This window comes from Ailuropoda melanoleuca, chromosome 6, assembly GCF_002007445.2.
Source record: "Ailuropoda melanoleuca isolate Jingjing chromosome 6, ASM200744v2, whole genome shotgun sequence".
Classification (NCBI taxonomy): Eukaryota; Metazoa; Chordata; class Mammalia; order Carnivora; family Ursidae; genus Ailuropoda; species Ailuropoda melanoleuca.
In genome coordinates, this window is record NC_048223.1 from 75990548 (window position 1) to 76013620 (window position 23073).

The following is a 23073-nucleotide window of genomic DNA, read 5'->3' on the forward strand; positions in this document are numbered from 1 at the left end:
GGCCACACTGAGTGAGAGTCGAGTCCTTGTAAAACACTGGGTGCTGTGGTCTTAAATTGAGGTCCGCCACACCAGCCGATTTCTCATATACTCTTCCACCCCATCTTAGTTCCTAATGGTGGGGTCTGAGTTATCAAGGACTATGCGCCTGGCCCACGATGAAATGCCATCCAAACTGTGTGGGGACAATGCCACCATTTAACCTCCCAGTGCCCTCACTTTTGTGTCTAAAGTTGCCTTTCAGCAGGAAGAACCAGACTGTGGTAGAAAGAAAACAGGTCTGCTGCTAGCAGGATCTCAAACCCAGTGGAGAAATGAAATGAAAAATACCCCAGAGGATCCTAAAATAAAAGACACAAGAGCCTTTGGCGGAGGGGGGGGCGGAGTTTATTGCAAGCTGTTATAATTAAAGTGATATTTTACAAGTGTTTAAGACAGAGGGCAGACTGGCTGGGAGCCAGGCCTCAGCTTCAGAGACGAACTCCTGGAGGGAAGTTGCACTTGCAGGGAACACGGACTCAATCACCGCTGCTCATTAGACACCGAGTTGTGGCAGAGTCCTCTTAGGGAGCCTGAGAGCTGTGAAGCAGCTGCTTGAAATTCCAAATCTTGCTCCACTCCTGCTGTGCATATCACCTTCCCGGAGCAGGCCTCAGAGCCACCCTGGGGACTGACATGGATCCTTTCTCTGGCCCAGGCTTCCCGCCAGCTCAGGCTGTCCGGCTCTTCCTCATGACCATTCATCACAGCCTTCCTTTTGCCTTTCAGATGTCTTCCCAACTTGTGGCTTAAAAACACCAGCAGGAAGAAAAGCAGGAATGTTCTTAATGTAAATCCACAGCAAAAATGACTCGAGAACTGGGTGGTTCCCAGGGTTGGCAGGTATATGGATGGTTCCCTGCATTCTTTATCCATAGGGTGCTTGAATGCATAGTGCTGATGAAGGTGCCAGAAGTCTTTTAGGACTTGTTCATGTTTTTGAGAACCTATGGGGATGAGCACTGGGCAGAAGCAGAGCCTAGCAGAAATGCTGAGCTGGGGGAAGGGTGGAGAGGGGAAACTGACTGAATCCTGAGATCATTCCCAAGAGGAAGGGAGCACTGCTTCCAGAAGCAGCAGCCAGAGGGTTGTGCCGAGGCTCTGCTCAAGGGTGAGGGTGTTTTGGGTGGAGGAGGAGGTCCCGCTTGCTGTCTTGGATTACTGTTTAGGCAAAGCAAAGTCCCAGGCAGTTTCCTGTGCACATTTCCACATGGCCTGCATGAGGCGGGTGAAGCCCATGTCTTTGGGCTTCTCGAGGCCTCTCATCAGCCGCTGCTTCATGATGGAAACAAATTCCTTATTGCTCAGCTCCCCATTGCCTAGAGGAAGAGTCAAACACAAGAGGGATAAGTGGAGGCCTTGGAACAAAGACACTGAGAAAATTCCATCGTTCATACAATGTGGGTTCCGAAGCCCAGTACACTCTCACAGCCAAATTCAAATGGTTTGTTCCTTCCTTGATGATTCTGATTACAACTCAGTGACAGTTTAGCATAGTGTGACAAAAGTTGAATAAGAATATATTGTAGGTCAGGTCCTATACTAGGAGTTGAAAATAAAGAGGTAAACAGGACTTTGTCCCTTGAGATACTCCCAGGTTGTGGGAGAGATAAATACATTATTTCAACAGTGTAGTAAATGCCACCGTGGGGTAAACAGAGCAGCTATGCGGGCACGGAGGAAGAGCTCTAACCCTCGCCGGGGCTTTACAGAGCAGTAAAGGTTCCCTGGAGGTGACTCCTAAGCTCAATCCCAGAGGACGAGCAGAAATTGGCCAAGTGAAGGGAAGGGAGACGAGGGAGGCATTCTAGGTAGTGGCAGTAGCATAAGCAAAGGCACAGGCAGGGAGCAACATGGCTGCTGAGTAGTTAGGAAGTGCTGCACACAGGGGTGGGGAAGTAAACTGAAGAGGTGGGGAGGAGACAGGTTCCCAAGGGTCTTGTATTTTCATTAAAGGGTTTGTGCTTTATCTTCTAGGCAGTGGAGCACCAGGAAAGGACTGCAAGTAAGTAAGTGAGATGGAGTTAGATTTCCATTTTGGATGGATTCCTCTGGCTGGGTATATGGGGATGGGACTGGAGAATGGCAGTGGGAATCAGTCAGGAAGACAGTTGTGATAGTCCAGGTGAGAGGTGGAGGGAGCAGTTCATGGTGAAAACCAAAACCAAAATCTGGCCTTGGGTTAAGCCATTTTCTCATGGCCTCCCATTTCACCCTCTTCAGTGACAGACTTTCAGGTCTGGAGAGGAACCTGGAGAGCGTCTGGTTCAACCAAAGGTCAACCTCTCAAGCCACACAGAACAGTAAACACTTCAACAGTCGAGGATAGTTACCCTTTGACTACATGCCCAGAGTAAATGACTGCTAATTAAAAGAAGGACAGCCATTACTGGTGGTGATAAGACAATAGGAAATCATAAACAGGCTTTTACTAACGATGGGTCTGGGAAGAGAGCGGAAAGAACGAACACAGGGTTTACTTTTGTAGAGAGTACCTGAAAACCTAAACTGGCCCATGTTTTCTCTCTGAAGGGAGCATGGACAGCCTCAGAGATACCTCATAGCAAGATCAAACAAACAAGAAAACCCAAGGAGACCTAATCTGTGGTATTCGAAGTTAGGAGAGGGACTGCCCTTGGGAGAGGAAGTGGCTGGAAGACAGCACCAGGGAGCTCTGTGGTCCTGCTAATGTGATGTTTCTGGATAATGCTGGTTACACAGTTTTTAAAAATCCAGTAAGCTGTATACTTATGATATTTGCACTTTTCTGGATATATATGTCAATATAAAGAGTTAAAAGTAGCTTGGATGGCTGAAAAGTAATAATATGGCTTACTAAGAATGTAATTAAAAGGGCACCTGGGTGTCTCAGTTGGCTAAGCATCTGCCTTCAGCTCAGGTCATGATCCCAGGGTCCTGTGATTGAATCCTGGTAGGGCTCCCCGCTCAGCAGGGGGTCTGCTTCTCTGCCCCTCCCCCAACTCGTGCACACACACTCTCAAATAAAAATATTTTTATTTTATTTTATTTATTTTTTTAAAGATTTTATTTATTTATTTGACAGAGATAGAGACAGCTAGCGAGAGAGGGAACACAAGCAGGGGGAGTGGGAGAGGAAGAAGCAGGCTCATAGCAGAGGAGCCTGATGTGGGGCTCGAACCCATAACGCCGGGATCACGCCCTGAGCTGAAAGGCAGATGTTTAACCGCTGTGCCACCCAGGCGCCCCTAAAAATATTTTTAAAAAGAATATAATTAAAAGAATAAAAAAGGTCTAAATGAGATTCTTAATATTTTTATAAAGAGAGGCTTAAGATGAAAAAATCTGAGGTCTTATTTAGACTGCCATGGGATTTGCTTCCTGCTTCCCTAAGGCCAGAGCTGATCAATGTGAATGGCTTCTGTTACTTATGAAGCAGGTATATGACTGAATGTCATCTGTGTGCATGTGTGATCTGTGAGTGCAACTCTAACTTCTGAGGTGAACAATTCTGAAAAGTGAATGTCCTTTGGCATTTTGACCTGAGATCTAGGGCTGGTAGAAATAACAATGGCTTTTATTTAATATGTACTCCCTTTTTCTGTAGATTAAGAAAATAAGCCCCAGAGATGTTAAATGATTTTTTAAAAGGTGATTCAAGTAGATATTGACAGAACCTCCTTCTAAAAGGCTGGAAAATCAAATTTCATTTCTCAGGCCTTTCTAGGAGAAGAGGGGAACTGTGAGGCTGCTTGCCTTTATTTATTTACTTTGCAGACCAGCTCTCTGGCATCAAAAATTATAAAATTAAATTTTTTTGGAAAAAACTCAAACCACCCAGAAGTGATTAGAGTAAAAACGAAATCTGAGGAAAGTTAACCTCTCTAGAACAGTCTTGTTGATTAGAACTGTCTTTGATAAGGGAAATTTTTTTTTATCTGTGCTATTTAATACAGTAGCCACTGGTCACATGCAGCTCCTGAGTACTTGAAATGTGGCTACAGAGACCAAGGAACTGAGTTTTTAAATTCTTTTTAATTTTAACTAGTTTAAATTTAATGGCCACAAGAAACTAGTGGATGGGGCAGCACTAAAGAATTCCCTAGAGAATAACCCACCCCTACCTGAGGGTGAGGCCATCTTCTTGTCCTAACCCTGGAGTTTTCTTTCACTCAGACCTTGATTTTGGGTGCAGGCGGGAGGTTTAAATAACTCAAGTTCAACTAGAACTTTAGTAACTTAACGTAATGAACACCTGTTATGTGCAAAGTACCACCTGAGGTCCTATAGAGGGGTCCACAGGTGGACAAAGGACTTGCAACTACCCTTAAAAAGCTAACAATTTAGGGGTGCCTGGGTGGCTCATTTGTTAAGTGTCTGCCTTTGGCTCAGGTCATGATCCCAGGGTCCTGGGATCGAGCCCCGCATCAGTGCTCAGTGGGAAGCCTGCTTCTCCTTCTCCTACTCCCCCCGCTGGTGTTCCCTCTCTTGTGTCTCTCTCTGTCCAATAAATAAATAAAATCTTTAAAAAAAAACCTAACAATTTATAGCAGCATTATTTATAATAGCCAAGATATGGAAGCAGCCCAAGTGTCCATCAACTGCTGAATGGATAAAGATGTGGTGTGTATGTATGTGTACACACACACACACACACACACACACTGGTATCTTACTTAGCCGTAAAAAGAATTAAATCTTGCCATCTGTAATGATGTGGATGGAGCTAGAGTGTATTATGCTAAGCAAAATCAGTCAGAGAAAGACAAATACTTATGATTTCATTCATGTGGAATTTAAGAAACAAAACAAGCAAAACGAAAAAAAAAAAGAGAGATAAGGCAAGAAACAGACTCTTAACTATAGAGAACAAACTGATGGCTACCAGAGGGGAGGTGGGTGGCAGGATGGGGGAATAGGTGATGGGGATTAAGGAGGGCCGTTGTCATGATGGGCACCAGGTGATGTATGGAGTTGTTGAATCTCTGTATGGTACACCTGAAACTAACATAACACTGTTAACTCACTGGAATGAAAGTAAACCCTCCCCCCCAAAAAAACTCACGGTTTAGTAGGGAAGTTAGGTTACGAGAGAGAGTTAACACGTAGTAATGAAGACAAATGGAAACAAGTTAAGGACTGAAAAAGCCAGAGTGATTCATTATTATGCTGGGACCAGAACGAAGGTTTCACCGACGCAGGAACTTTTGACCTGGTTCCTGGATTCCATTAGCCTGGCTTTCTAGAGGAAGATGAGCAATGAATCCTGGCTGGGAAACAAGCAGGGGAGGGCACACAGGATAGAGGGTGGTGGCCAGCTTGGATTCAAACCCTAGCTATGCTACCTACCACTGCCTGTGTGCTCCCGGGAAAATGACTTCACCCGAGTCTCCGTGTCCTTATCTGGAGAATGTGGTGGAAAACAGTCGCTATGTCAGAGGGTTACCTGAGCAGCTTAGCACAATGCGTGGCTCTTAGTAAGCAGTGAGAAATGCTGCCACAGTGGCACCAGGACCTCTCATGTGGGCTAGAGTGGTCACAGACACAACAGACCACTGCGAGCTGGAAGGCAGAAATGGGAAGGGAATGACTGCTGTGTGCTTTGGGAGGTGGAGAGATCCACGGTCTTTCTAGACACAATCAGATAATCACGTGCTCCTAGCCTATGAAGCAGCAATTTGGCTCTAATATTTGTGTTTCCTTTTTTTTTTTTTGAGCTTTTACATTTGAGTTTATTTACCTTTTAAAAACACTACTAGAGTGGAATTGTTTCTTTTTTTAAGATCCTATGGTCATACATTCATTTAGGCCTACCGGCAAATTGGAATCACAAGAAGAAATGGAAAATACAAACCAGGACTGGGGGTTCCAGTTCTCAAAGTCACAGTGCTGAGGGCTGAGCTACTGCTGTGGGAAAGAGATACGTTGAAGAGGTCCAGGCTGGTGCACTGGGGTCTGCAAGCCTCCAGTATCAACAGTGTCTACCTCAAGGATGGTCAGGTTCAGTTTTCCTGCTGGACTCCGCAGGGCCCCACTCACCATCGCAGTCGAAGAGCGCAAACACCACATCACACACGTGGTCCGAGAGTTCCACTTTGGCCACGGTCCTGGCCACCTGCTGCATGGTCACTGAAAGAGGAAAGATAGATGCTGAATTAGACCGGCAGAGGGACTTGCAGTTTGCTTTCTCTGAACGGGTGGGATAAAACTACTCAGTCATAATAAAAAAGTTTCCAACTATATTTAAGAAAATGAGAATTTGGTTTTTAACCCACAACACCCTTTTCTTTTTCACCCCAGGTTCCATTCTTTTCTACTGCTGCTACATTTTAGGGGGTACATACAGTTAAGTAAGAATGCCTGATACTACGTTTACAGAGACAGAAAGTAGATGAGCGGTTACCAGGGGCTAGGGGTATGCGGAATGGGAAGTTAGTGGTCAGTGGATACAGATTTTCTGCTTGGGGTGATGGAAACATTTTGGAAGTAGTGGTGATGGTTGTAAAAGAGAGTAAATGTAATTAATGCTGATGACTGTACACTTAAAAAGGGTTTAATTGGCATCTTTATGTTAATATATATTTTACCACAGTAAAAATTTAAAAAAATCTTTCTATTCATCCATTTATTTTAGAGAAAGAGAGAGAGAGACAGTGTGTGTGTGTGAGAGAGAGAGAGAGAGAGAGAGAGAGGAGAGACAGAGGAGGGGCAGAGAGAGATGTAAAGGGAGAGAGAATTTCCAGCCAACTCCAGCCACGCACGGAGCCCGGGAGCCCAACACGGGGCTCGATCCCACCACCTTGGGATCATGACCCAAGCTGAAACCAAGAGTCAGAGGCTTAACCCACCGAGCCACCCAGGTACGCTTTACCACAGTAAAAATTTAAAACGTGAAAATCCACATAATATTTAAGGACGGGAATCTAATGGTCTAGAGCAGCATTGGCGGTGGCTTTCCTAATAAATTATCACCAGAAGAGTGCCTTGAAAAAAAAAAAAACTAAGAACGCCTGATATGACAATAGTCTCCATCTTGGCATTCTCTCCTATGGGAGAGAATATGATAATAAAAAGTCAAGGAAATAAGCAGGCAGACAAAGAATGGGAGGTGGGGGATGAGGAGGCATGTGTCAGGACACCAGGGAGGTGCCCTTCCGTTGCTGAGTGCCAGCTAAGCACTTGCATCGAGGAGCTCCTTGCCCCTCCTCCCGACCGGCTTTCCACCCGCCACTTCGTCTCCTCCAGCTGTGCTCCCTGGGGTAACAGTGGCCCCCATTTCACTAGTTCAGTGTCTGCAGCCTTTTTTATTTTCCTTCTTCCAGACCTCCACAGAAAATCTCTCTTACCATTTTCTCTTTCTCTGACATTTACTGTTAAACACTGGCAGTCATGTGAAAATTGGGTTCTCATGAAAAACAAGCCAGGAAGGGCTAGGCCATTTCCACCGCCTTTTCTCCCATCCATCCTCAAACCTGATCTAGGGGCATGTATAAATTATGTTATTGCTTACAGACACACTCTTAAGTGAGGTGAACCTTGGAGGAAAGAAAAGGATTGATTTTTACTTCTCAATCACCTAACAATGAAGTGTTCTCTCTAAATACCAGATTAGATTCATCCAGAAACAGTGTGAACTTGAATTAGAGTCAGTGTGCCTTCTCTGCTGATTTCATTCCGATAATTTCAGTTCTTTCCTGTCATTTTCTTCCACATGGCCTCTGTCACCTCCATGTATTCACCACAGCGCCCCCAACGTCAGCAGATACAAATGCCAGAGCAAGGCCGAGGTGCAAGAGGATGCAGGAGAGAAACTGCGTGACCCTCATGAAGTCACTTGATCTCTTTAAATTTACTTTCTTCATATTCCTATGAGGAAACTGCTGAGGTGGCTTAGTAGTGCCAAGAACAGTTTGGTGTTTTCTAGACTCTGAGGGTGGAGGTACACAGAGATAGCTGAGGATCTGAGGAAGGGTAGAGAAAGTTGTATTGGCCACAAGCGAGGCTATGTCCTGGTGTTCACAGCCTCTGGCTTGAGGGGGATGGCTGCCCAGGAGGGCAGAAAGAGCCAGTTTCCTCGTCCCACACCCAGGACGTGAGGTAGGGGGAAGGAGGAATCAACGTCCCTTGGAACTTGAAGACTTAAGCAGAAGATACTATTTCAGTGGCTGTTCATGAGATGTGGTTAACTGCTGACAGGGGAGTTGGAGGGTCGGCACAACTGCAGAAGTTCTAGGGTTTAAAAACTTTGCCTCGTAGGTCTAGACACTTGATTTTCTCTGCTGGCCCAGGAAGAATTGATTCCTGCCAACTGAACTGCCCAGGGAAGGCAAAGAAATCAGCAGGCCAATTTACAAGAATAGTAACTTTTAGGAGAACTAAAATGATAACACCTGGTTATTATACTTCTCAGCTGGAAAATCTACTAAGGAAATTCACTTCACCTCAGAAGTCTGCTCGGTGCAAACAGAATCAGATCAGAAGAAACTGGATGCTCTCAAACTGTGACAGAATTACCCCTTTGCAGCCACAGGAATACGTTCAAAGAAATGGATTAAAACCTGTTCTGTATTAGATAAACAGGAACACTTTATCAGCCATTCCTTTTTCTGCATTTCACAGCAACACTTCCATCATAACTGACAACTAGCCTCTTTTTCTCTTTCCCAGTTCCTTCCGTTCTCTCAGGGCAGAGTGCCTATTGTGGATTCTTCTTGATATTCCAAGTCCCCATCTTTCTCCCCATGAAGACAGGCCCTTTCCTCTAAATAAACCATTAATAAAAATAATATCCAAGGATGTCAGTGAGAGCTCTTGACAATTTTTAGTGAAAAGCTCATTAAAGTGGTACTTAGTGGTTACAGAATAGGGACCTCTGGAGGCCACCAGCAGGAATGTCTCATTACAAATGCCATCTCTTGACAGAATAATTACAGATTACATTCCATTTCACTTGGAGAGGGTTCTGACACCATTTGTACTATAGGGGGAAAGAAATGAGGGCTCCTGAGTCATTGTAGCTCAAACCACTGGGATGTTACGAGCCAGTGAACAGCCTAGCTGGGGTGCCCTTTCCCTGTCTAAGATCCTCAGGTCCCCAGGGTCTGAATCAGAGCAGTGGAGGAAACAAATATTTCACTAGCTGGTGAGCTGTCAAACTGTGAGTTCTTGGGACAAGGAGGGTAACGGTAGATTACAAGCCACAGGCTTGACAGTTGGTCCTGAGCGCTGGCTTGTTCATATTTGCTTCCACATCCCTGAATCAGAAAGTCATAATTAAATCACAGCAAGCAGAACACCAGCTCCTCCACCCCCTCATTGCCCCGCCCAGGTCTTGACCTTCCCATGTAGACCAGGTATTGGTACTAGAATCTGGGTCTCTCTCATTTGAGGTTGCTGATTGATGGCTGGGATTCTAGTTTCTCATCTGAAAGATGTCTACCTGGAGCATGAAGTCACCCTGGAGAAGGTCTAGGTTAAGGCCTACGTATTTCTTTGGTACAAATATGGTCGGGCTGCCTGAACAACAGATGGACACGAGATCGGGTGATTTCTACTATATTAGGATAGGCAAGAATTTGTAGAAGCGGGCTCAACTGGTTCTTAAAAATGTGGTACCATTCGGCTTTGGAAAGTCCAGGCAGAATCTGAGTCATGCCAGGTCCCCAGTTTACTCTCTGGCATGGTCCGTAACTGGAGAATTCAACAGTAGAAAGAATATATGCTGAGTCTGTGGGACTATAATGTCAGAAGCTACATGACATAAAATTATTTACCACAGTAGTCAAACAGAAGAAGGGAGAATTCTGGAGGGATACGAACCCAGATACCCACTTGGAATCAGAGACCCTTAGAACTAGAACAAACCACAGAGAAAGTGAAATCCATAGATGTTAACTTGCGCCGGGTCACACAGCTAGCTGGCAGCAGACCAGGGTCTAGAATCTAGGTCTCCAGACTTACAGGCCAAGGATCTTTCCCCTATGCATGCTGGGCTCTCCTTGGACCCTTATATGGACAATACTAGTTCCCCCATGAACGTGTCCCCCTAAACAACAGAGAAAGCTCAGGTGAAAGAGAAGCCGAATCGGGGAATACTCCGTGCTAGTGGGCAGGGATGACCAATGGGAAAGCTGGAGGCAGTCAGGAGTCAGCACTGTAGCTGGATCACAGAGCTGATCGCCCTGTATGTTGGGAGACATTAGCATTCCCTTGGAACTTACACTGACAATTTCGGGGACAACGTAAAAGGCTTATTAAACTGCAACCCAATGAAAAACATGTGACACAGAGGCAGCCCTGGGAGCTCTTCCCTGCAGTTGCCTCCATTGCACAGATACAGTTACTGAGAGCGGGCGTGACCCAGTTAGGAGCTGCCTGTCTCTTGCTAATTGCAATGGAGTTTGGAAAGGTGATACGCCAAGTTGGGCTGACGATCTCTAGCTGTGTGGCCATGTGATTATTTCTGCCTTCCTGGACTGCAGAAGAGAGAATGGAAAGCTGGCTTGTGACTGCCAAGGTTAAGTGAGGGAAGACATTTCTGGTTCAGCCCTGGAAAGGCTTATGATGCAGATGTCTTAGTTTCTTAAGTCCATCCCTAGATGGCTCTGGGGTTGGGGTGGGGTGGGGTGGGAAGAGGGGGAAGGATTTTCCTTTGGAGAGCACTTGTCCTTTCTTTTGTATCTTCTTCCAAGGTACTTTGGCTGATACAGCACACACATTTCAACCTGATTCTGGGGGGCGGTGGAGGCGGGAGGGACAGCATTCAAGGGAACTAGCAATTTAAGGAGCCAAGAGCAAAGCAGTATACTAACAATGAAAATGATAACAATTCCTTGTTCTGCCTGGTGCTTTTAAGCTGCAGGCGGGTTGACCTCCTCTGTGCACTCAGGCTGCCCACTTGTCAGAAGTGATGCTGGTCGTCCTGGCTTCTAAATACCGATACATGCCACAGAGAAAACCTGCAGTCAGGTTTCCTGGACCTCAGGGCATCATCCCAGATGACTGCTTCACTGGGCTTACATGCTTAATCTAGTACAAACTGATCTATAGTAAGGTTTATTGCCATTATCCATTATTATATCTGCCTTCATCAAAAATCCTCATCCTATTTTGTCCACAAAAGGCAAACATTTCTACCAGCACCATTAGGTAGTGATTTCAGCTGACACACCCAGAGAATGATCAGTTTAGTGGGAGAGACCATATGTGTCATTAAGATTGAGAAATATCAGACATATTAATAGACACACATGGGTTACAGTGGGATAGTGTATTTGGGAGGACGCACATTTTGGATTTGAACTCTAAAGGATGAAAGAGACACCTACTCCAGACCCTTGCCTGTGTGGTAGTGGGTGCTGTGCGGTCGGGGAGTCGGTCTGAATAAAGTACTGAAAGCAGGAAGGGTTGCTAAAGCCTGGCTAGGAAGCTAGAACCGAAGGTGTAGGGGCTGGCGAGAGCAACAGGACAGACTTTACAGGGGGCCAGTCAAGGCCCTTTGCAAGGAAATTTTTATAACAAAGCCAGTTCAAAACCAATTTCCCATATTGACTTGTTTTTGCCTCCTTGACTCTTTAAGTTCTCATTCTTTTTACTTGAAAAAGCTGTTTCTCATTAGGTAGTACATTCACCTGTTTGAAAACTCAAATGGTACAAAAGGGTTGAAGTATCCTTCCCAACCTTAACCCCCAGTTACCTAGTTGACCAGGGGCAACCAATAGCTCCAGTCTCTCCAGAAATAGGGATATAAAATCAAATTTTTCATTCTTCATTTCTTCCCACAAAAATGGTAGTATACTAAATATATGGGTTTTGCTTTACTCATTTAACAGCATATCTTAGAAAGAATTCCATACCCATACATAAACAGGTCTTTTTTTAACAGCTGCATAGTATTCCACCAAGAGGCTATATCATTTATTTAACCAGTTCCTAATTTATCCAACCTCAATCTTGAGGAAGAAGTACCTTTCATTCCCCTTCCCTTAGAACATTACTTCCTTGGTGGCCTATAGTTGTCAGGTTCAACAGAATTTGAATCTCTGATAGCTAAGGGGAGAGCATGATCTATTTAAAATTAGGCTTTGCTGAAATAATGTAAAGGCTAAATACTCGTCACCTTTACAAGTGTCTAATCAAAGCTTAAGAGGTTTCTAAGGGTAGTAAACCTTGAAGTCCCTAGAGAAACAGGGCTTGCAATAAATACTAATTTCTATTCTTCCCCAGTTGGTGGGATTCCTTTCTGATCCTTTTTGCATTTTGTCCTTATGTATTTATTTATGTGGATTTTGGGCAGTTTATCCTACCCCCACCCACCTCTCTCTCCCACTGGTAATCGTGAATCCCCAGAGCAGCTCTCTCCCTCCTTGGGGCACTTATATAATTTTACTAAATCACAATATATTCCAAGTAATGTAGTTAAGTCAGAATCAATCTTTACAATTGCTAAGCGAATTTAAATTTGGGAAAATAAACAAGGTCTCTGCAGAGAAACTGCCTCATAAAGCAAACATTTCTTTCAGAATTTGAACTTCCCTGACTTCATCATGAATCACTTTAAACATTGATGACTTTGTCTTAAATGAATGGAATCCTGGCCAACACTCCTCTTCACGTATAAATGTTTTTACAAAATGCAATGATGAACTGAAGCACAGGGGCTTGCCTCCCACAAACTTTAAAAAAATTTATAAAATAGGAGCTTTCCCCCCATATAACCTGTTCCCCACACATCTTTGTGACATTCCTACTCCTGCCTTCATGCTATGGCTGTCTGGGGGATGCTCTCTCATACATTTCTGCTGTGAACTTTTCCCATTTCTGCTTTCACATATAAGCACTGTATCCCTTATATAACTCTCTAGGTTCTTCTAGCAGCAGTGGTTGCCATGAACCAAAGAGAACAATGGTGTGGAAGTCAGTGAACCTAAATCTTTGGTCTCTGTTTTGTGTCACACTACCTGTGATTTGAGCAAGTCATTTTCTTCATGTGCAAATGAAGAGGTCAAAAACAATAAAGTAAGGGTTTAAATACAATTATTTCCAAGCTCCCTTCTCACACTAAAATTTTATGGCTTCCATGTTATTTTTTAGATAACATGGCTTTAATCAGTTAAAATGTCCAGATCTTCAGAAGCCTTCAAAGAATAAATGTAAAGGTGTGAATTTCTGGAATTATGGCTGGTGTGGCGGGCAGAATTCTGAGATGTTTCCCAACATTCCCACCCTCTGGTGTATATATATTTATCTGTGCAGACAGGACCTGTGAATGTAATGGCATACAACTTCTGTGATTAGGTTACTTTATATGAAAAAGGTAATGGGATAGTTACTCCAATGATTACAATTACATAATAAAAGAATGCAACTCAGCACACCGGGGCAAGAGAGTCCCCTGCTGGCTGTGAAGAAGTGAGCTGCCATGTTGTGAGGGGGCCACATGGCAAGGAACTGCAGCGACCTGCTGAGAGTGATACCTGGCAGGCAGCCAACAAGGAAAACTCTTACAACTGAAAGGAACTGAACTCTGCCAGGAACCTAAATGAGCTTGGAAGAGGACCCTGAACTGCAGATAAGAATGAGCCCTTCGGACACTTGTTATACTTTAAACCTTGTTATGACCCAAGCAGAGAAGGGTGGCTCTGTCAGTTAAGCGTCTGCCTTTGGCTCAGCTCCTGATCCCAGGGTCCTGGGATTGAGCCCCACATCAGGCTCTCTGCTCAGCATGGAGCCTGTTTTGCTCTCCGCTCCTCCCTCTGCTCATGCTCTCTCTCAAATGAATAAATAAAATCTAAAAAAAAAAAAACAAAAAACAAAAAAAACAAAAAAAACCCGAGCCGAGAAGGCAGTTAAGCTGTGCCCAGATTCGTAGAACCTGAGGTAACAGGTGTTTTAAACTGCTAAAATTGTAGTAATTTGTTATGCAGCAAGGAAACTAAGCAGAGAAGGTATTTATGGAGAAGGAATGTCCTTCTGAGGTTCCTGAAATTGTACTTCATACATAGCCGCGCTAGTTTTAGGTACATTTTATAGAACTGTCGGTCTTCTGCAATTATTGTACTAAACTCCCATAAATGAGATCTTAAGATACACCAGCCAAAGTCTAATTAAGTTTCAAATTTCTTAACAAGAAAATAAATTAAAACTGCCACCCTACTTTTGGGAATTCAACAGTGCTGCTCTGACTTCAAATATATCTGATAATTATAAGTTCATTTTCACACAAATCTGGATATAACTTTAGGCTATAATATGTCCCTTAAAACATTACTACATTCAGTAAAAAAGCTGATTTAATTATAGTCCTAGAATTTCAAATCTGGGAGAACCTCTGGAGATATTTAATATCACTCTAACCTGAGGGTCAGAGAAGTTGTGACTTGCCCATGGTGTCAAGAAAACTGACATGGGAAGGTGACATAGTTGTTATCATTCTTCCCCTCACACTAGGCTTTTATTAGAGCATTTCACCATTCTTTCCTGGATCTGACCATGTCTAGAATTAATTCACTCGTTTATGCAACATTAGGTGAACATCTGTATATAAAGAATTTTTCTAGGATCAGAGTAGAACACAAAGATGTGGAAAACATGGTTCCTGTTCTCAAGAGTTTATGGTGTAGTGAAAACTCCCCCTTGAATGCTGAGGACACTCGAGATGTTAAAAGGGGTTAGATATTCCTAGGAAGAGTGAATTTAAATAAGGATAATGCCTTCTGAAAGCAATAATCTCAAGAATTTTTGGACGAATGATGAAACAGGAGAAGCTCGAAGCTCCAGTCCTCCTCATTAATAAGTGCAAACAACTTATAACTTCTGAACTACTATCAATCTCAAAAATGACTGAAAAAAGCAATAGATACTACTTCCTAAGAGAACAAAAGTAAGCCCCATGAGGTCCTAGGGTAATCTTCTTACTTTTGTTTAATAACTTTTTTCTAAGTTCTCATATTGGGATAGCTTGTTTCCAGTCTATAAGCTCCTTAATAAGATAAGCGGGCAGAGGAAAGACAGTATCCAGGGGTTGAAAACCAGAACAGCCATCTGGGTATAATCATACTTTCCACCTGGTATATTAATATAGTATTCTCTCATTAATTGTCACAATAACCCTGAAGCAATATTCTATTTTACCATTCTATAGATCAGGAAACTGAGGCTTTGAGAACTTAACGTGATTTGTTCAAGGCCACAAAGCTAGTGAGTAGAAGGGGCTCAAACTCAGATTTGAGTTTGAAACCAAAATTTATATTTACAAATTTCATGCATATAGCTAACTCTCAAAAAATGCTAAATGTTAGGACAGGGGCGCCTGGGTGGTACAGCGGTTAAGCGTCTGCCTTCGGCTCAGGGCGTGATCCCGGCGTTATGGGATCAAGCCCCACATCAGGCTCCTCTGCTATGAGCCTGCTTCTTCCTCTCCCACTCCCCCTGCTTGTGTTCCCTCTCTCGCTGGCTGTCTCTATCTCTGTCGAATAAATAAATAAAATCTTTAAAAAAAAATAAATGTTAGGACAGTATCTAAAAGTGTAACAAAACATTGCTACCTCAATGAGTAGAGGGGGTGAAGAACATCTTGATTACCAGAATCTGAGAGGTCCACGTCTCTCTATCCTATGTTTCAATGTTGAGAAATGGACCATTCAGTATATACACATCTTCTTCTGTTCCGTGGTATCCTTTAAAGGGATACCAACTTGTTACGTGACCTTATTTAAGTGACTTTAGGCTTCTGTGTGTTGGTTTCTTCACAAAGAGTAACAGGATTAGAAAGGTGAAGAACACAGATGTGTCTACGAAGACGTTCCTATGTGGGATCAGAAGCTAGATTAGATGACAACTCCGAGTCTGTGTCACTATAAGGGATGCACTACAGATGTCAGAATGTGTCTGTAGAAATTGGCCCTGAACAGAAGAGACAACTGTATGGGAAATGTCATGTCATAGTTCATATTCAAGAGAAGGGCACTCACTCCAAAACACCATCGTTTGCCAAAAGGACTTTATTCTCACCCAAAGAATGGTCTACTCTTAGCCAAAGGAAACTGGAAAGAAATAGCCTAAAGCCTGTGTTTCTTAAGCTACTGAAAAGGATGGTTCAAAATGGTGAACCTTCATTGCCTTCAGGATTGTGTTTCAGCAAATATTTTCAAGTTCCAGCAGCATTGTGGGAAATATCAAGAGGCAACATGATGGTGTGGAAGGAATATACAGACTTTGGGATTAGAGAGGCTGGAGCTTGAATCCTGGCTCTCCCTGCTTAGCTGTGTAACTATGAGCAAGCTGCTTTATTTTCTATTTCCTCATCCACAAAATGGGGGATAATACCAACTACCTTTCAGGTTTCAAGGATTAAGAGAGATAATGTCCATAAAGCACTTAGAGTTATGCCTGGCATACAGAAGCTGCTATGAAAGATAGTCGCTATTAGTGTTCCAGATGTGTGATGGCCTCACAGTCCTCCAAATGACAATGCTATGGGATTCTTAGGGTTCAGGAGAGGGTGGCAGTTTGTCTGTTACAGATAACTGTTCAGAATACAGCAGTTTTTATGTGTTAGAACTTACTCCATTACTAATTTTTAACTTCCCCAACAACCCAGTAGGGACCTAAATATCAAAAGACGAAGACCCCTTTACTCATTCAAAATAAGAGATTCGAAAAATTTCAAAGCCACAAAGATTCTTAAAGGTCATCTATGCCATCCAGGTCACTTCAGAAATAAAGGCAATACAGATAATTTGCTATGACTGATACTTTGGGAAAAAACACCTGGGGTGTAATGAGAGCATCCCGTAGGAGTTATACCACAGGCGTTGCTGGTTATTCTCTTGCCTTGTCAGACAAGAAGGTAAACTGTGCGTATAGAATGACTATAAAAAATTAAGGACAATCATGTCATAAATTACAATTTTCAACCTAAGCAATCTTGTGCTGGGGCTTGAGTATTAAAGGCCATGGACTATATTTGCCAGATTATTTTCCTGTATTACCATTCAAAGAACACAGGGAACACAACTGGAAATACAAGTTTACCAAATGTATAATACCCTGAGATGCTTTATAATGGGGCCTCACCACACCTGGAAACCTTTTATTCTCTTCACAAAAATAAGAATATTCTAAGTTACACAAACAATAGCTCATTCTAGAGCTCCAATTCAATTTCTAACTTTTCCATTAAAGGATGCCATCAGGGAGGAAGCTGTGTTCAGTTTTCCATTCCCTTCTTCAGACTAGGTACATCATTCAGACAGCACTTGAGAGGTTATATATCTAAGTTTATGTCCCGTATGTGTACAAATAAGCCACAGAACCAATTCCTCTTAAGTGCTAAACAAGAGACGACCTATAGGGGGAATACACACTATTTCATGGAGGAAGGTTCTTTCTTCAAATGGTCAAAAAATTCACCAAGGACATTTCGCATTTGCCTGGGAGTTTGTTATTCTCACAGGGGCCACTAGAAACTAAAGAAAGAGCCTCAATGAACTTTGTTATTTGTACTCTGGAGGGATTGGATCATGTTGTCATATGGGAAATCTGTAGTTGCCACCTGCCTGGGTTCTCAAACTGTTCTGAAGAACATTAGCTCTGTAAGTTGTTAAAAGACATTTTGGGGCAAATCAAGTTTGAGAACTATATGGCTTTCTCGGAGATTAATAATGCACATTAGCATATTAAAAAGTTGGCAGGCGTAGTGCGGCAGGAAGAAATTCTGTATAACCTGGCATTTTCTGAACTTATTTGAACCATGAAATATTTTTTTTTTTTATAACTCACAGAACCATTAACATATTGCAGTAAATAGTGTTCTTCACAATGCTGTTTGGGAAATTCTGTGCTAAATTATGTCTAAAGACAGGTTTGCAAGCTCTAAAATAGCCAAGGAAGAGACCACGCCAGGGCCTCTAAAAGACTGTGCCAATTTCTGAAAGTCCTAACCTTTTGGGGAAAAATGAAGACAGCCAAGACTGAGAGCAGAAGGCAGACAGAAGTACTCTGTCTCTACCCCTGCCCCACTCTGTCCCCACCCCTAGTATGGGGCAGAGGCTCCATTTTTCATTTTCTGTCTAATTAGCACTTATCACACCAAACTTGAACAACCTGTATACTTCTCTTTCTCCCCTATTAGACCGTGAGCTTCTTGAGGGTAGAACCCGGCACAGTACCTATGCTGCTGGCTGAACAAACGGATGAACCACACTAAACCTGGTTTACATCAACATAATGAAAGCAGCTGACATTTATCACACAGTCACCACATGATAGGCACAAGTTTAATACCCTATGACTTAGGTATCATGATCCTGATTTTAAAAGCATAGAGACTATGGGGCGCCTGGGTGGCACAGCGGTTAAGCGTCTGCCTTCGGCTCAGGGCGTGATCCCGGCGTTTTGGGATCGAGCCCCACATCACTCCTCCGCTATGAGCCTGCTTCTTCCTCTCCCACTCCCCCTGCTTGTGTTCCCTCTCTCGCTGGCTGTCTCTATCTCTGTCGAATAAATAAATAAAATCTTAAAAAAAAAAACACATAGAGACTAAATTCAGAAATTGCCCAAAGCAACTCAGCCAGTGAATGATGGAGCCAAGCTTAAAACCCAGACAACAGGATTTCAGAACTTGTGTTCTTAACCACTACACTTTTTTCCTCTCTTCCAATATTCCTCTTAGCAAAAAAATCCCATGATTCTGCAGAGGGAGAATTCGGGTAGAACTCAAACCAATGGAAATATCACTAGTGTGGTCAGGATTAGGAAGGTTTGAAAGCAAAGGGGAAAGTACAAGGAGAGGCTGCAGAGGACAGGCACATCTGGCAGAGTGAGGGAACTCAGCAAGGATAGCTGAACACATGCCAGTCTTTCCAGGCACATGCTAGCATGTGAACAGTTCACAGTACTGATATCACCCTTTTAAGCATGCAAAAGGTGACCTAACGTCAAGTCTAAAAGATAGGGGTTACAGAAGAACATAATGAATTAATGGCATGAGTTTGTTCTCTGGGTCTACTGGGAAAGGTGAGTGTTATTGGCTTGAGATCCAATGTCTTATTCAATCCATCAAAAATGTTTATTCACTTGTTCGTTTATTGGTCAAATATTTATAAAGTGTCTACTGTATCCCAGGGATTGTCCTAGGTGTGGGGAATATATCCATGAACAAGACATATAAGCATGCTAGTAAGCAGACTCAGATAATAAACACATGAGAAAATATCAGGTAGTAACAAATGCTATGACACACAGGGTGACAGAGTGACTTTAGGATGGGAAGGTCTTTCTGAGGAAGTGATTTATATGAGACCCGAATTACAGGGAGTCCAAATACACCGAGATCATGGGAAAGAGCACCTGAGGTGAAGGAACAGCTAGAACAAAGGCCTTCATGTGGAAATGAACTTGGTATGTTTAGAATATAAACAAAGAGAGTACAGAATGGAGACAGCTTGGAAGAAAGTGGTATTTGATGAACTCAGAGTATACAGGACCATGACATATGGAACCCCCTAAGCCTGGGTAGAGAGACTAGGGCTTTAATAGGGGAGATGCAGAAATGGAGTCAGATGCAGGATATATTTTGGAAGTAGAGACAAGGATTTATTGAAGAAATCAATGTGGGAGTGAGGCAGCAAGAAATCAAGGCTAATGCGTATTTTTTTTTTTTTTTTTTAGCTCCTGGATAGGTGGTAAATAACTTAGGAAGTTATTGAGGGCCTACTATACACAAAATATTGTAGTTAGTGGTCTCTGCTCTGCCCAATTAGCCACATTTGTGGAAATTAAAGCCCTTGTCCCTAATTTATGGCTAGGAATTGATGACAATAGTGAAGGCAGAGGATTTTAGGTTAATGCGTCTTTTTAAAAAAAAATTATAAGAACTATAGACAATATAATTAGTTTTTTATAATTTATATTGAGTAGTTAGGGAAGGCCTCTCTGAGAAAGTGACATTTGAAGTAAGACTTGAAAGATAAATAGAAGTTATCCAGGTAAATAGCATAATTAGGTTTTTAGAATAATTTAAGCTTTTAAACAGACAATAAAAGTATTCTCAAAGTAATTTAAATTCACTCTCCCCTCTGCCTCCCATTTGGTCTTGCTTGGTGGACTACTTATGGGTGATATTTAGTTCTTGCTATGGTGGGTTGAACGGTAGCCCTCTAAAAGATATGTCCAAATCTTAACCCCTAGAACTTGTGAATGTGACTATGCTTGGAAGAAGGGTCTTTGCAGTTGTAATTAAATTAAAGATTTTGAGATGAGATCTGGGCTAAGGATTATCCAGGCAGACCGTAAGTCCACTTAAAAGTATCCTTTTAAGAGATAAACAGAAGAAAGACATGGGGAGAAGGAGGGAAAGGCCATGTAAAGACAGAAGCAGTGACTAGAGTTCTGCAGCCATGAGCCAAGGAGTGACTAGAGTCATGAGAAGCTGGAAGAGGCAAGGAAGGATTTTCCCCTAGAGCCTTCAGAGGGAGCATGGCCCTGCCAACATCTTGATTTCAGATTTGTGGCCTACAGAATAATGACAGAATACATTTCTGTGTTGTTTTTTTTTTTAATCACCATATTTGTGGTAATTTGTTATGGCAGCCCTAGGAAATGAATACACTTGGCTTCTCCCTGCTACTTAGTATGAATCTAGGCCAGCTTCCCCTAGATATCTATCGTTTTACACCCAGGGAATCCAAAGTTACATAGATAAAACAAACCAGGAAGTCAAAACAAATGTTAAGTATCATATATCTCAAAGCCAAACATATATTTGGATGTCAGATATGACTATAATTTTTAACACTGCCTCTATTAGCAAGGATAATGAGGCATGGATTATATGGAGACTAAACATCCCAGGAAATGGCCTGAAGTCATTTGAAAGAAACACTTTTTTTTTTTTTTAACCACTAGGTTGCACTTTCCTTTGCCACCACTACCCTGAATCATTCTATTTTATACATCCTATAATTTTAACACAGACAGTGATTCATCCAAGATAATTGTTCTTTAAAGCAATTCTGTCTTTAGTTGAGCTTTTCAAAAAAGGTATGCAGGGGTGCCTGGGTGGTGCAGTCATTAAGTGTCTGCCTTTGGCTCAGGGCGTGATCCCAGAGTCCTGGGATCGAGCCCCACATCAGGCTTCTCTGCTAGGGGCCTGCTTCTTCCTTTCCCACTCCCCCTGCTTGTGTTCACTCTCTTGCTGGCTGTCTCTCTCTGTCAAGTAAATAAATAAAATCTTTAAAAAAAGGTATGCAAATATATATTTATTAATTTTGTTTTTACAATAAATGATGACTTTAAATCTTATATCTTTGGATTTTCAGATGCTGTCAAAGATTCATTTTGTGAAACAGAGCCAATAGAACTGCGGCTATTCTGGAGAAATAACCCTGTGATATTACACATACATACATAACCTCTATGATACCATTAGTTTTTTTCAAGGGATTCTACAAAGGTCAGAGGAGGTATTATTTTAAATAAACAAACAAGCAACTTTTCTTTAAAAAAACCTATGTGGATTAAGAAAATGAAGTAAAAGCATCCAGTTTGGAAAAGAAGAAGTAAAATAATCTCTATTTGCAGATGGCATCATCTTATATTAGAAAATCTTAAGGAATCCACTGAAAAGTGTTGAATAAACAAGATTGTGCTTATAAAAACTCAGTGCTTTGGAGAGATTTAAAACTTACACATTGCAGTACCCAACATGAAATAAAGACACGGTCAGCTCAACCAAAATCTAACAGAATTCATTGCTAGCAGGTCTGTACCATAAGGAATGACAAAGGAAGTTCTTCAGACCGATCAGAAGTGATGCCAGATAAAAATTTAGATACTCAGGAAAAAATGAAGTAAATGGTAAATATGGGTAAGTAAAAAAGATTATTTTTTTCTCTTAATTTCTTAAAAAAAAACTGTTGAGGGGCGCCTGGGTGGCTCAGTCGTTAAGTGTCAGCCTTCGGCTCAGGTCGTGATCCCGGGGTCCTGGGATTGAGTCCCACATCGGGCTCCCTGCTCGGCAGGAAGCCTGTTTCTCCCTCTCCTACACCCCCTGATTATGTTCCCTCTCTCGCTGTGTCTTTCTCTCTGTCAAATAAATAAAATCTTTAAAAAAAAAAAACTGTTGGCAGCAACAATCCTAATATTGCATTATAGGGATTATAATATATACAGAAGAAACACAAATGACAACTATAGCATAAAACATAGGGTGATGGTAAATGGAACTATCTGACTGCATGGTTCTTATATTTCACTGAAAGTGGCACAATATTAACTTTAAGTTATGAGTGAAATGTTATAATTTCTAGAGAAACCATTAAGATATGAAATGCAAAGAGATACACCTAAAAGGCCACCAGATCCAAGTATACGTCTAGAAGAGATGCACTTATCTAAAGACACAGACAGGTGGAACATAAAAAAACAGAAAAAGACATACTATGCAAATAATAACCATAAAAAAAGCTGGAGTAATTATATCACTATCAGATAAAGTAGATTTCAAGAAAAGGTATATTACTAAAGATAAAGGGGAACATTTCATAATAAAAGGGTCGATTCATCAATCAGGAAAGCATAATAATCCTAATCAGTAAGTGTGTATGCACTTAATACCAGAGCTCAAAATTCATGAAGCAAAGACTCACATCACTTAAAGGAAAAAACAGACAAATCCACACATCATTTGTGGAGATTTTCTTTTCTTTTTTTTTTTTCTTCAAGAATTTGCATAACATCCTGTGCAGGGCCCATGCTAATCTTCTCTGTATCGGTCCAATTTTAGTACCTGTGCTGTCGAAGCAAGCACGATATGTAGAGATTTTGACATCCTTCTCTCACTAATTGATAGAGCAACTCGACAAAAAAGTCAGTAAGGACATAAAAGATCTGAATGCTATCAACCACCTTGACCTGAAATTTTTACACCAACATACTCAAAAGTGCAGAATACACATTTTTTTTTCAAATTATGGAAACATTCTTTAAAAAACTGACCATATGCTGAGCCATAAAACAAGTTTCAATCAATTTTAAAGAACTGAAATTTTATAG

The 23073-nt window shown here is 42.1% G+C and overlaps 1 protein-coding gene and 1 non-coding gene across 3 annotated transcripts in view; both read right to left on the reverse strand.

The window, feature by feature from the left end:
- Positions 1–364: 364 nt before the first annotated feature.
- Positions 365–23073, reverse strand: part of MICU1 (mitochondrial calcium uptake 1) — a 249274-nt gene continuing 226565 nt past the window's right edge. For both annotated transcript variants that reach the window (XM_034662666.1, XM_034662665.1), the window contains 2 exons: positions 6058–6147; positions 365–1358 (listed from right to left, as the gene is read on the reverse strand). In XM_034662666.1, the coding sequence (XP_034518557.1) occupies positions 1198–1358; positions 6058–6147 (251 nt within the window). In that variant the 3' untranslated portion in view covers positions 365–1197. The remainder of the gene's footprint in view (positions 1359–6057; positions 6148–23073) is intronic.
- Positions 22723–22828, reverse strand: LOC117802910. Its single transcript, XR_004626420.1, has one exon. It is a non-coding gene; the product is annotated as a U6 spliceosomal RNA (small nuclear RNA).